The sequence below is a fragment of the Neoarius graeffei genome, chromosome 17 (genome assembly GCF_027579695.1).
Source record: "Neoarius graeffei isolate fNeoGra1 chromosome 17, fNeoGra1.pri, whole genome shotgun sequence".
NCBI lineage: Eukaryota > Metazoa > Chordata > Actinopteri > Siluriformes > Ariidae > Neoarius > Neoarius graeffei.
In genome coordinates, this window is record NC_083585.1 from 4,846,440 (window position 1) to 4,858,652 (window position 12,213).

The 12,213-nt window shown below is 41.3% G+C and overlaps 1 protein-coding gene across 2 annotated transcripts in view; it reads right to left on the reverse strand.

Moving 5' to 3' along the window:
• Positions 1-231: 231 nt before the first annotated feature.
• Positions 232-12,213, reverse strand: part of LOC132901316 (gastrula zinc finger protein XlCGF26.1-like) — a 107,034-nt gene continuing 95,052 nt past the window's right edge. Inside the window, exons 4-6 of one of the 2 annotated variants that reach the window (XM_060943628.1) lie at positions 11,912-11,979; positions 8,226-8,404; positions 232-2,314 (exon numbers count right to left, since the gene is read on the reverse strand). In XM_060943628.1, the coding sequence (XP_060799611.1) occupies positions 318-2,314; positions 8,226-8,404; positions 11,912-11,979 (2,244 nt within the window). In that variant the 3' untranslated portion in view covers positions 232-317. The remainder of the gene's footprint in view (positions 2,315-8,225; positions 8,405-11,911; positions 11,980-12,213) is intronic. The other variant, XM_060943629.1, reaches the window with a different exon arrangement.

Genomic DNA, 12,213 nt, shown 5'->3' on the forward strand with positions numbered 1-12,213 from the left:
CATAAGTATAAAATTTAAAATCTTAAATATCTTGGAAGCCACAGCCAATCAGCTGATTAACTGTCACTTCTAATTTAACACACCAAATTTCATAACAGCCAATTTCATCTCTGAAGCAGACAACTTCTGAAAAATTGTTGACCAGTGTAACATGAACAATAAAGTTCAAAGTACAGGTCATTTTCAGTCAAAACTGTAATAACCATATTTAATTTGACAACTTTAAATCATGCAATGTCTCGGAGTTAGTGCACTTGAAGGTCTTAAATGTAACTAAATAAGCAAACATCTTCACACACTGAGCAGTGATACGGCTTCTATCCTGTGTGAATGCGCTGGTGTCGTTGGAGATCACGCTGACAAGTAAAACTCTTCCCACACTGTGAGCAGTGATACGGCTGTGATCCTGTGTGAATGCGCTGGTGTCGTTGGAGATTACTCTGCTGAGTAAAACTCTTCCCACACTGTGAGCAGTGATGCGGCTTCTCTCCTGTGTGAATGCGCTGGTGTCGTTGGAGATTACTCTGATGAGTAAAACTCTTTCCACACTGTGAGCAGTGATACGGCTTCTCTCCTGTGTGAATGCGCTGGTGTGTTTGGCGAGCACTCTGCTGAGTAAAACTCTTTCCACACTGTGAGCAGTGAAACGGCTTCTCTCCTGTGTGAATGCGCTGGTGTCGTCGGAGAGCACTCTGCTGAGTAAAACTCTTCCCACACTGTGAGCAGTGAAACGGTTTCTCTGCTGTGTGAATGTGCTGGTGTTGTTGGAGATCACTCTGCTGAGTAAAACTCTTTCCACACTGTGAGCAGTGAAACGGCTTCTCTCCTGTGTGAATGCGCTGGTGTTTTTGGAGATCACTCTGCTGAGTAAAACTCTTTCCACACTGTGAGCAGTGATACGGCTTCTCTCCTGTGTGAATGCGTTGGTGTTTTTGGAGATTACTCTGCTGAGTAAAACTCTTTGCACACTGTGAGCAGTGATGTGGCTTCTCTCCTGTGTGAATGCGCTGGTGTGTTTGGAGAGCACTCTGATGAGTAAAACTCTTTCCACACTGTGAGCAGTGATACGGCTTCTCTCCTGTGTGAATGCGCTGGTGTGTTTGGAGAGCACTCTGCTGAGTAAAACTCTTTCCACACTGTGAGCAGTGAAACGGCTTCTCTCCTGTGTGAATGCGCTGGTGTCGTTGGAGAGCACTCTGCTGAGTAAAACTCTTCCCACAGTGTGAGCAGTGAAACGGCTTCTCTCCTGTGTGAATGCGCTGGTGTCGTTGGAGAACACTCTGCTGAGTAAAACTCTTCCCACACTGTGAGCAGTGAAACGGCTTCTCTCCTGTGTGAATGCGCTGGTGTGTTTGGAGAGCACTCTGCTGAGTAAAACTATTCCCACACTGTGAGCAGTGAAACGGCTTCTCTCCTGTGTGCATGCGCTGGTGTTGTTGGAGATCACTCTGCTGAGTAAAACTCTTCCCACAATGTGAGCAGTGATGCGGCTTCTCTCCTGTGTAAATGCGCTGGTGTTTTTGGAGATCACTCTGCTGAGTAAAACTCTTCCCACACTGTGAGCAGTGATACGGCTTCTCTCCTGTGTGAATGCGCTGGTGTGTTTGGAGAGTACTCTGACGAGTAAAACTCTTCCCACAATGTGAGCAGTGATACGGCTTCTCTCCTGTGTGAATGCGCTGGTGTGTTTGGAGAGTACTCTGACGAGTAAAACTCTTCCCACAATGTGAGCAGTGATACGGCTTCTCTCCTGTGTGAATGCGCTGGTGTTTTTGGAGATCACTCTGCTGAGTAAAACTCTTTCCACACTGTGAGCAGTGATACGGCTTCTCTCCTGTGTGCATGCGCTGGTGTTGTTGGAGATCACTCTGCTGAGTAAAACTCTTCCCACACTGTGAGCAGTGATACGGCTTCTCTCCTGTGTGAATGCGCTGGTGTCGTTGGAGATGACTCTGATGAGTAAAACTCTTCCCACACTGTGAGCAGTGATACGGCTTTTCCCCTGTGTGAATGCGCTGGCGTGTCTTGAGTGCATTCTGATAACTAAAACACTTTCCACTATCTGAGCAGTGGTGAATTTCCTTCTGTATATCATTATGGGAAGTATCAGAATGGATAATATCAGTTGATGTTGGTTGACGACTGGAGCATTTGGAGGGGATCTGAAGCTTGTATTTCATCTCGCCTGATTCTCGCAGTCTCACGTACTCTTCATAGTGGCATCTCTGGATATGCTTGTCGAGGTAAATTTGAGATGCATCGGAACGAGGGCATGTGGAGCATGAAAAGACTTGCAGCAGAGCGTTCTTTACTTCTGGAGAAATTAAAGGACAAAAATAACAAATTGAACATAAAATGCAACAAGATTATAAAATATAACACTAACCCAATGTAAGGAGTGCTTTTACTGAAAATCATGATTCTACATGAATTAAGACTGAGACAAAAACAAAAGGTTGCGGACTAAGATATAGCAACCTCTAGCTTGGAATACTGGGAGATTCAATAAGATCCTGGAACAGCAGCTATGCACAGCATTGGCCATAGCCCCGTGGGTCTGAGCGACCAAAGGGGAGTTGTTGGTTCCTGTTGGACATCATGTCAAGTCTAGGTAATGGCAAGCCTAGCCTTATTTACATCTCATCCAGGATTGAGAAGGAAACTCACCCCTCACATTCAAGGTTCTGAAAGATCCAAAAATGGGCTTTATTTATCAAACTGGATATGGATAGATTTATTTGCAAATAGTTTCTAGTAGCATTTACACAAGCAAATATGTATTTTCTACCTGGATTTTTTATATGGATTAGGTTGTCAAGTTTAAAAACACTTATTAATTTCAATTACACACAAATTTCATGAAATTAAGTTTTGTGGGATTTTGTGAAGCCCCATGATTCATATTAATGTAATTGATGAAAGCAAGCCAACATCCATAAATTGAGACATATAACAATAGCCATTTAATTTAAATATAGGCGTATAAAAAAAAAGAAAAAAAAAAAAGGGACACACTACATCGGTTCAGATAGCATTCAAGTAGGTCTGCAGCAGTAGGAATTTCCTTACTGCAGTATTTGAAGAATGCCACGGCGTATTTTGTAGTAATAAAGCAACCAAACCTCCATGTGTTTAATTGTTCGTTAATTCAGACACTATTTGTTCCTTAACATGTTGAAGTTCTTCAGCTGCAAGAGTTTAAAGTGCATATCCTGAAACAATTTATTTATTTTTTTTATATATGAAAAGTATGTTCCTTTACACACTCATCCAGAAGGGTAATTTTGCACAAGGCCATCTGTCAACAGCAGAAAAAAATAAAACGCATGTGGAAAAATCCCAAGGGAGTCTGGAGCCAGATTCGTGACGTCACCTGCGGAAGCGTCAGCAGGCTGCGAGAGCTTGCACAGTTTCAGTGCACAGCTTGTGTAGACCAAGCGCTCCCATTTCTCTCTCTGTCCAGTCTTTTGGGAAACGATGAGTACTAATCCCATCATGATTGGTGTTGCTACACCCTCCTACGATACATCTGTTAACCATTTTAATAATTACGTGATAACGTTGAAGAAATTTGCAGAAAACCACCAGGTCGTTTTCTCAAACAAACCAGCACTGACGTAGGATTCAGAGGGAGGCGTCCCGCACGCGACATCACGAAAATCAATGTTTGCCGGGAAATTCAAATGCCAAGTTCTTCCAGAGGCGGACCGATTTGCCTCAAATGGCTTGATTTCAACTGAATTTTTCTGGTATTGCGCAAGGTAAAAAAATTTCAGAGAATGCAGAATGTTATAGATATTTGACCAAAGTTTAATATAAAATAGGAGAATTACATTGCTCTTGCTCCTGAATTTACCCGTGATATGTACAACCCCGATTCCAAAAAAGTTGGGACAAAGTACAAATTGTAAATAAAAACGGAATGCAATGATGTGGAAGTTTCAAAATTCCATATTTTATTCAGAATAGAACATAGATGACATATCAAATGTTTAAACTGAGAAAATGTATCATTTAAAGAGAAAAATTAGGTGATTTTAAATTTCATGACAACACCACATCTCAAATAAGTTGGGACAAGGCCATGTTTACCACTGTGAGACATCCCCTTTTCTCTTTACAACAGTCTGTAAACGTCTGGGGACTGAGGAGACAAGTTGCTCAAGTTTAGGGATAGGAATGTTAACCCATTCTTGTCTAATGTAGGATTCTAGTTGCTCAACTGTCTTAGGTCTTTTTTGTCGTATCTTCCATTTTATGATGCGCCAAATGTTTTCTATGGGTGAAAGATCTGGACTGCAGGCTGGCCAGTTCAGTACCCGGACCCTTCTTCTATGCAGCCATGATGCTGTAATTGATGCAGTATGTGGTTTGGCATTGTCATGTTGGAAAATGCAAGGTCTTCCCTGAAAGAGACGTCGTCTGGATGGGAGCATATGTTGCTCTAGAACCTGGATATACCTTTCAGCATTGATGGTGTCTTTCCAGATGTGTAAGCTGCCCATGCCACACGCACTAATGCAACCCCATACCATCAGAGATGCAGGCTTCTGAACTGAGCGCTGATAACAACTTGGGTCGTCCTTCTCCTCCTTAGTCCGAATGACACGGCGTCCCTGATTTCCATAAAGAACTTCAAATTTTGATTCGTCTGACCATAGAACAGTTTTCCACTTTGCCACAGTCCATTTTAAATGAGCCTTGGCCCAGAGAAGACGTCTACGCTTCTGGATCATGTTTAGATACGGCTTCTTCTTTGAAATATAGAGTTTTAGCTGGCAACGGCGGATGGCACGGTGAATTGTGTTCACAGATAATGTTCTCTGGAAATATTCCTGAGCCCATTTTGTGATTTCCAATACAGAAGCATGCCTGTATGTGATGCAGTGCCGTCTAAGGGCCCGAAGATCACGAGCATCCAGTATGGTTTTCCAGCCTTGACCCTTACGCACAGAGAGTCTTCCAGATTCTCTGAATCTTTTGATGATATTATGCACTGTAGATGATGATATGTTCAAACTCTTTGCAATTTTACACTGTCAAACTCCTTTCTGATATTGCTCCACTATTTGTCGGCGCAGAATTAGGGGGATTGGTGATCCTCTTCCCATCTTTACTTCTGAGAGTCGCTGCCACTTCAAGATGCTCTTTTTATACCCAGTCATGTTAATGACCTATTGCCAATTGACCTAATGAGTTGCAATTTGGTCCTCCAGCTGTTCCTTTTTTGTACCTTTAACTTTTCCAGCCTCTTATTGCCCCTGTCCCAACTTTTTTGAGATGTGTTGCTGTCACGAAATTTCAAATGAGCCAATATTTGGCATGAAATTTCAAAATGTCTCACTTTCGACATTTGATATGTTGTCTATGTTCTATTGTGAATACAATATCAGTTTTTGAGATTTGTAAATTATTGCATTCTGTTTTTATTTACAATTTGTACTTTGTCCCAACTTTTTTGGAATCGGGGTTGTACTTTAAGGAGCTAAAATTTAACATAATTAAAAAGATAAGTTCTCCATGGTGTGACTCGTGTGGAATTATTGAATTCTATAAAAATACTAATTGTTATTGCTTGATAATATAACCATCACATATGCTCCTGAAATAAAGCAAATGTGTTGCAATTGATTTTTATAATGGTTGATGGGTTTGACTGACATCTGCATTATCCAATTAACAACTTCCCTTGGTTCAGACACACTGCATGTGTGTGTTCAACTAACTTCTTTCCAGCCAGCTGGTTATATTGCACTGAAGGTATTATAATGACGCCCCCCCCAGTGTTTCTGTAATATGGGGAGGTCTGACATTATCCTATATTATGTGTTAGCTGTGACAGGGCATTCCCCCCTGATTTCTCCCCAATTTTCTCCCTAATTTAGCCATGGCCAATTCCCACCCATCAGACTCCTCTCCACTATCACATAACAGCTACCAACCAGGGAGGGCTATCATGTGCTTCCTCCAAGACAAGAAACACCAGTTGACAACGTTTTACTCATACAATGTCAGGGGGCAGCAAAGCACACTCGGACGAAAGCCCAATCCACTTACTTCCTATTAAATGTGCTCTCTCACACCCATGACTGGCCAGTGTAACTGACAGGGCATGCCATCTCTCCCTCCCAGAGAGCCCAGACAATTTTGCTCTCTTGAGCTCCCAACCACAGATGATTGTGGCGTCATCAGGATTTGAAAGTGGCAATATCTGGATGATGGGGAGGATGACGGGGACAACACTTTTCTGCTGTGCCACTCGGGATCCACAGGGCATGCATTTTACGCTACTTCTGGTTAAACTGGGCATGATGAATAAAACTACAACAATATCTTGTGGTTTACTATATACAGTGGTGCTTGAAAGTTTGTGAACCTTTTAGGATTTCCTATATTTCTGCATAAATATGACCTAAAACATCATCAGATTTTCACCCAAGTCCTAAAAGTAGATAAAGAGAACCCAGTTAAACAAATGAGACAAAAATATTATACTTGGTCATTTATTTATTGAGGAAAGTGATCCAATATTACGTATCTGTGAGTGGCAAAAGTATGTGAACCTCTAGGATTAGCAGTTAATTTGAAGGTGAAATTAGAGTCAGGTGTTTTTAATCAATGGGATGACAATCAGGTGTGAGTGGGCACCCTGTTTTATTTAAAAAACGGATCTATTGAAGTCTGACCTTCACAACACATGTTTGTGGAAGTGTATCATGGCATGAACAAAGGAGATTTCTGAGGACCTCAGAAAAAGCGTTGTTGATGCTCATCAGGCTGGAAAAGGTTACAAAACCATCTCTAAAGAGTTTGGACTCCACCAATCCACAGTCAGACAGACTGTGTACAAGTAGAGGAAATTCAAGACCGTTGTTACCCTCCCCAGGAGTGGTCGACCAACAGAGATCACTCCAAGAGCAAGGCGTGTAATAGTCGGCGAAGTCAAAAAGGACCCCAGAGTAACTTCTAAGCAACTGAAGGCCTCTCTCACATCGGCTAATGTTACTGTTCATGAGTCCACCATCAGGAGAACACTGAACAACAATGGTGTGCATGGTAGGGCTGCAAGGAGAAAGCCACTGCTCTCCAAAAAGAACACTGCTGCTCGTTTGCAGTTTGCTAAAGATCATGTGGACAAGCCAGAAAGCTATTGGAAAAATGTTTTGTGGATGGATGAGACCAAAATAGAACTTTTTGGTTTAAATGAGAAGCATTATGTTTGGAGAAAGGAAAACACTGCATTCCAGCATAAGAACCTTATCCCATCTATGAAACACGGTGGTGGTACTATCATGGTTTGGGCCTGTTTTGCTGCATCTGGGCCAGGATGGCTTGCCATCATTGATGGAACTATGAATTCTGAATTATATTAGTGAATTCTAAAGGAAAATGTCAGGACATCTGTCCATGAACTGAATCTCAAGAGAAGGTGGGTCATGCAGCAAGACAACGACCCTAAGCACACAAGTTGTTCTACCAAAGAATGGTTAAAGAAGAATAAAGTTCATGTTTTGGAATGGCCAAGTCAAAGTCCTGACCTTAATCCAATCAAAATGTTGTGGAAGGACCTGAAGCGAGCAGTTCATGTGAGGAAACCCACCAACATCCCAGAGTTGAAGCTGTTCTGTATGGAGGAATGGGCTAAAATTCCTCCAAGCCAGTGTGCAGGACTGATCAACAGTTACCGAAAATGTTTAGTTGCAGTTATTGCTGCACAAGGGGGTCACACCAGATACTGAAAGCAAAGGTTCACATATTTTTGCCACTTACAAATATGTAATATTGGATCATTTTCCTCAATAAATAAATGACCAAGTATAATATTTTTGTCTCATTTGTTTAACTGGGTTCTCTTTATCTACTTTTAGGACTTGGGTGAAAATCTGATGATGTTTTAGGTCATATTTATGCAGAAATATAGAAAATTCTAAAGGGTTCACAAACTTTCAAGCACCACTGTAGTCAGTTTTGCAATAGCAAGATATGCAGTGGGCGGACTTCATGTGTCTCAAAGGAAGCTGATAGACTTCACCCTCTCTGGTTGGTCATAGTCATATGATCAAGAAGACCTACCTGGTTGGTGGAACAGGCCAAAATGAGTTCTCTGGGGAATGCTCTCGTTATTGCAGACTGCATTGTACAACAACTTTCATCCGAGAAACACTGGTAGGCTCAGAAATGTCACGAAATGATGCAGAAAATAACCTCTAAGACAAAAGTAACACCTTGCTCTCTGGTTGTTCCTGTAGGTGCAGGACGGAGATCTTTGGTGTACTCCTCTTCATACCACACCAAGAGCTCCTGTCCTGGGTTAATGGATCGACAGCAACGATACAGAATTCCCCCTTGATACTCAAATGCCTCAAGATTCTGTTCTTCTTCATTACGGGCACAATTCACATACCTAAGAGTGAGAGAACGTTTCAGAAAAAGGTAAAAAATCAGATCAGAGTTATAGACTTGGAGAAAGCATGGTGGAGATATCAATGACATGAAGATAAAGTTCTTCCAACAAATGAGGAGCTGTAAAATCAAATCACTAAAACGACCCAACAGCTAGGGCTGCATGATATATCGAAAATCTATCGTTATCGCAAAATCAAGGCTTGCAATAGACACATCGCAAAAAATACTTAAATTTCGATATACGCCATAATTATTACCATAAATATCACCAATTATTACCATAATAATCTGCGCCATTTGAACATTTTGAATGTCAACAACTGGTTCGGGAAAAGACCGCCCCCTCGGAAGTAATTGCAATGCATGGCCTACTGGTTTAATAGAGAGTGAAGTCGTGATGGCTGAAGGTGGTAGCGAGCCAAGCTTGTGCGAGGAACTGGTGCCAAAACGAAAAGGCACGTCTTTGATTTGGAAGTATTTTGGTGTCAAGAGCGACGACATGTTGCAAGCACAGGTATTTTGCAAGACATGTAATACAATGGTAGCAACCACCAGAGGAAACACTACGAACCTCTATAGTCACCTACAGCACAAACACAAACCATTGTATGAAGAGGTTCACGCTAGCAATAATAGCAAACAAGCAGGCGGTACGCAAAGTTTACCACCTAAAATTAAAATAAGTTCAATTGAGCAGAGCTTTGCAGCCGTCACCCCTTATGAAAAACATTCTAAGTGTCATAAGGAAATAACGGGGGGCATTGCACGCTATTTAACAAAGGACATGATCCCTATGAGTGCAGCAAGCGGAGCTGGTTTTGTGGACATGATTGGGATACTTGACCGAAGGTATCAAATTCCCTCACGGAACTACTTTTCTCAAGTTGCCATCCCACAAATGTACGACACGTGTCGAAAATCGGTTATGCTTGAATTAAGTGAAGTTGACTACTTCGCGAGTACCACAGACCTATGGTCAAGTCGTAATACAGAGCCCTACATGAGTTTCACGGTCCATTTCCTCACACAAGATTTTGAGCTCAAAACACGGTGCATGAAGACTATGTACTTCCCAGATGCACACACTGGGGAAAATATAGCGCTCGGATTGCGTGAAGTATTAGCCAGTTGGAATTTACGCGAAGATCAACAAGTGTGTATAACCACCGATAACGGAGCCAACATAGTGAAGGCCACTGAATTGAACAGCTGGCTTAGACTTCAGTGTTTCGGCCACAGGCTGCACCTGGCCATCGGTAAGTAACCTAGCTCTAACTGCTTGTTTCTATGCATATACTGTATTGTTTTGTGAAAAGGGTAGGCCCCTACAAGAAAGAAAGTAACAAACTAATTTTTCAATATTAAGAATTTTTATTGCATTGCACGTTGTACAGTTGTATAGCAACCTATAGTGTAGTAATTCACATGGAATGCCTCACTGTTTACAGAGGCTTTGGTCCAGTATCAGTGCGTATCCTATTGTAGGCCTACCACAAGAATTAATACCGTTTATTTTTGTCTCTACAATTTAACATCCCTCCAGCTCGTAGCTCAAATTTTATTCTCTCTGGTTCCAATTCGAGTAGCTGTAACATTATTATGGAGGCTCCCCCTACTGTCATTTACTAGTTAGTGTTTAAGCATCGTCTTGTTCAAATCATTGACGATTGTGGAGGCACGGCATATTCTATCTACGCACTATGCACACATACTATGGCTAGTTTCTACCGTTATTATTTCGATTCTATATTCATTGCAGAATTACCAAATCGCACTTAAGGTGTGTTAGTGTCTATTTTAATAATCAAATTAGTGAATTTACTTGTAGGGACTAGGGAATGATGTAGGGTTATTTTGGGGTTTTTTTAAACTGTTAATCATTCATGTTGCCTACGTTTTTTTCTTCTGCCTTCTCTTTAGAAAACGCAGTAAAAGATGATGGCCGCATTGCTCGAGCAACTGGACTTTGCAAAAAGATAGTGAGTCATTTTTCCCATAGCTGGAAAATGAAAATGGCTCTGAAAAAGGCACAGCAGGAGCACAACCTCCCAGAACACTCTCTCATCACAGAATGCCCCACAAGGTGGGGGTCCAGGCAAAAGATGATAGAGAGAGTCCTTGAGCAGCACCAGGCTTTATCAGACGTCCTCTCAGAAGACAGAAAGTCCAGGCATTTGGTTCCAACCTGGCAGGACCTGGATGTGCTCGAATCTGTGAATCAGGCATTACAGCCTCTTGAAGAATTCACAGATGCACTCTCAGGTGAAAAGTTATGTAAGTGTTTTGTATGTGAAACCAGTTCTTCATCTGCTGAAGACATCCATTCTGGCCGAGAAACAAGAAGACTCTGAATTAACAAGATCCATTAAAATAAAAATTCTGAACTACATGATCTGTAAATACGATGACACTGCAACCCAGGAACTTCTGGATATGGCATGCTTCATGGATCCAAGATTCAAAGCAAACTATATACACAGCGACAAAGTTTCACACAAAGACAAGAGTTATGGCAGAAATGCAAACAACAACATTGAAGGTGCTTTATATTCTTCATTACACATGCTTATTGCATAATGTTGAAACATGGCATATGACCAATATGTAGTGGGGGACTTTTTTCACTCTGTATTTTCTGTATTGTAGGAAGGACAGCTGTCTGATACTGGGGCCCAGAGTGTGGATCCACCTTGCACCACTTCAAAGAAAGCAAGAAAATCACTGGGCAGTTTCTTCAAAAAGGCCCCAATCCCCATTTCACCTTCTGCACAACTGGAACAAGCCATAGAAGCTGAGCTGAACAGCTACTTGCTGTCTCCTACCATAGACAGTGAGGCAGACCCCCTAGCCTGGTGGAGACTACACATGGTGAACTTCCCACAGCTAAGTAAACTGGCCAGAAAGTATCTCTGCATACCTGCAAGCAGTTCACCTTCAGAAAGACTGTTTAGCACATCAGGGAATATTGTGACATGCGAACGCACATGCTTAAAGCCAAGCAAGGTGAACATGCTTGTTTTCCTTGCCAAAAACCTGCCTTAACGTAAGCGCACACACAATTTGTTCTTATAGTATTACAGTTGGTAATCCATGTTGTGGCTGATTTCCCGTTGCACTAGCTGTTTTGGCCAAGAATTCACCATTTATATATTATTTTTATTGATATTTTGTTGTTTTTTGTTTAATGTAATTTCATGTAATGTAATTTCATTTGAATGCTTTAAGCTGTTTTCAGGTTTGTTTATTGTTGAACATTCATGGATTTGTGGACATAATTGTAGGTGTAGCCACATTTTTCCAAATAAAAATAATAATGGAAACAATGCATTCATTTTTTAATGGCATAGCAGGTACAGTGCAGGATGGTGATTAAAAAATAATATTTTTTGTTAATAATTTACATATCGCAAGTCATATCGCAATCGCAGTAATCAGTAATGGTTATCACATATCGCAATTTTTTCCAATATCGTGCAGCCCTACCAACAGCTAGTGTACTGCTCACCTCATCCAATTCACATGCGTCTCTCTTTTGGCATCAGTGTATTCTTCACACTGCATGCTCCTGTATACCTGTAGAAAAATACCACATTTACTTTTTTTTTTTCACAAAATCAATACAGTGGGGCAAAAAAGTATTTAGTCAGCCACCAATTGTGCAAGTTCTCCCACTTAAAAAGATGAGAGAGGCCTGTAATTTTCATCATAGGTACACTAACTATGAGAGACAGAATGGGGGGGGGGAAGAATCCAGGAAATCACATTGTAGGATTTTTAATGAATTAATTGGTAAATTCCTCGGTAAAA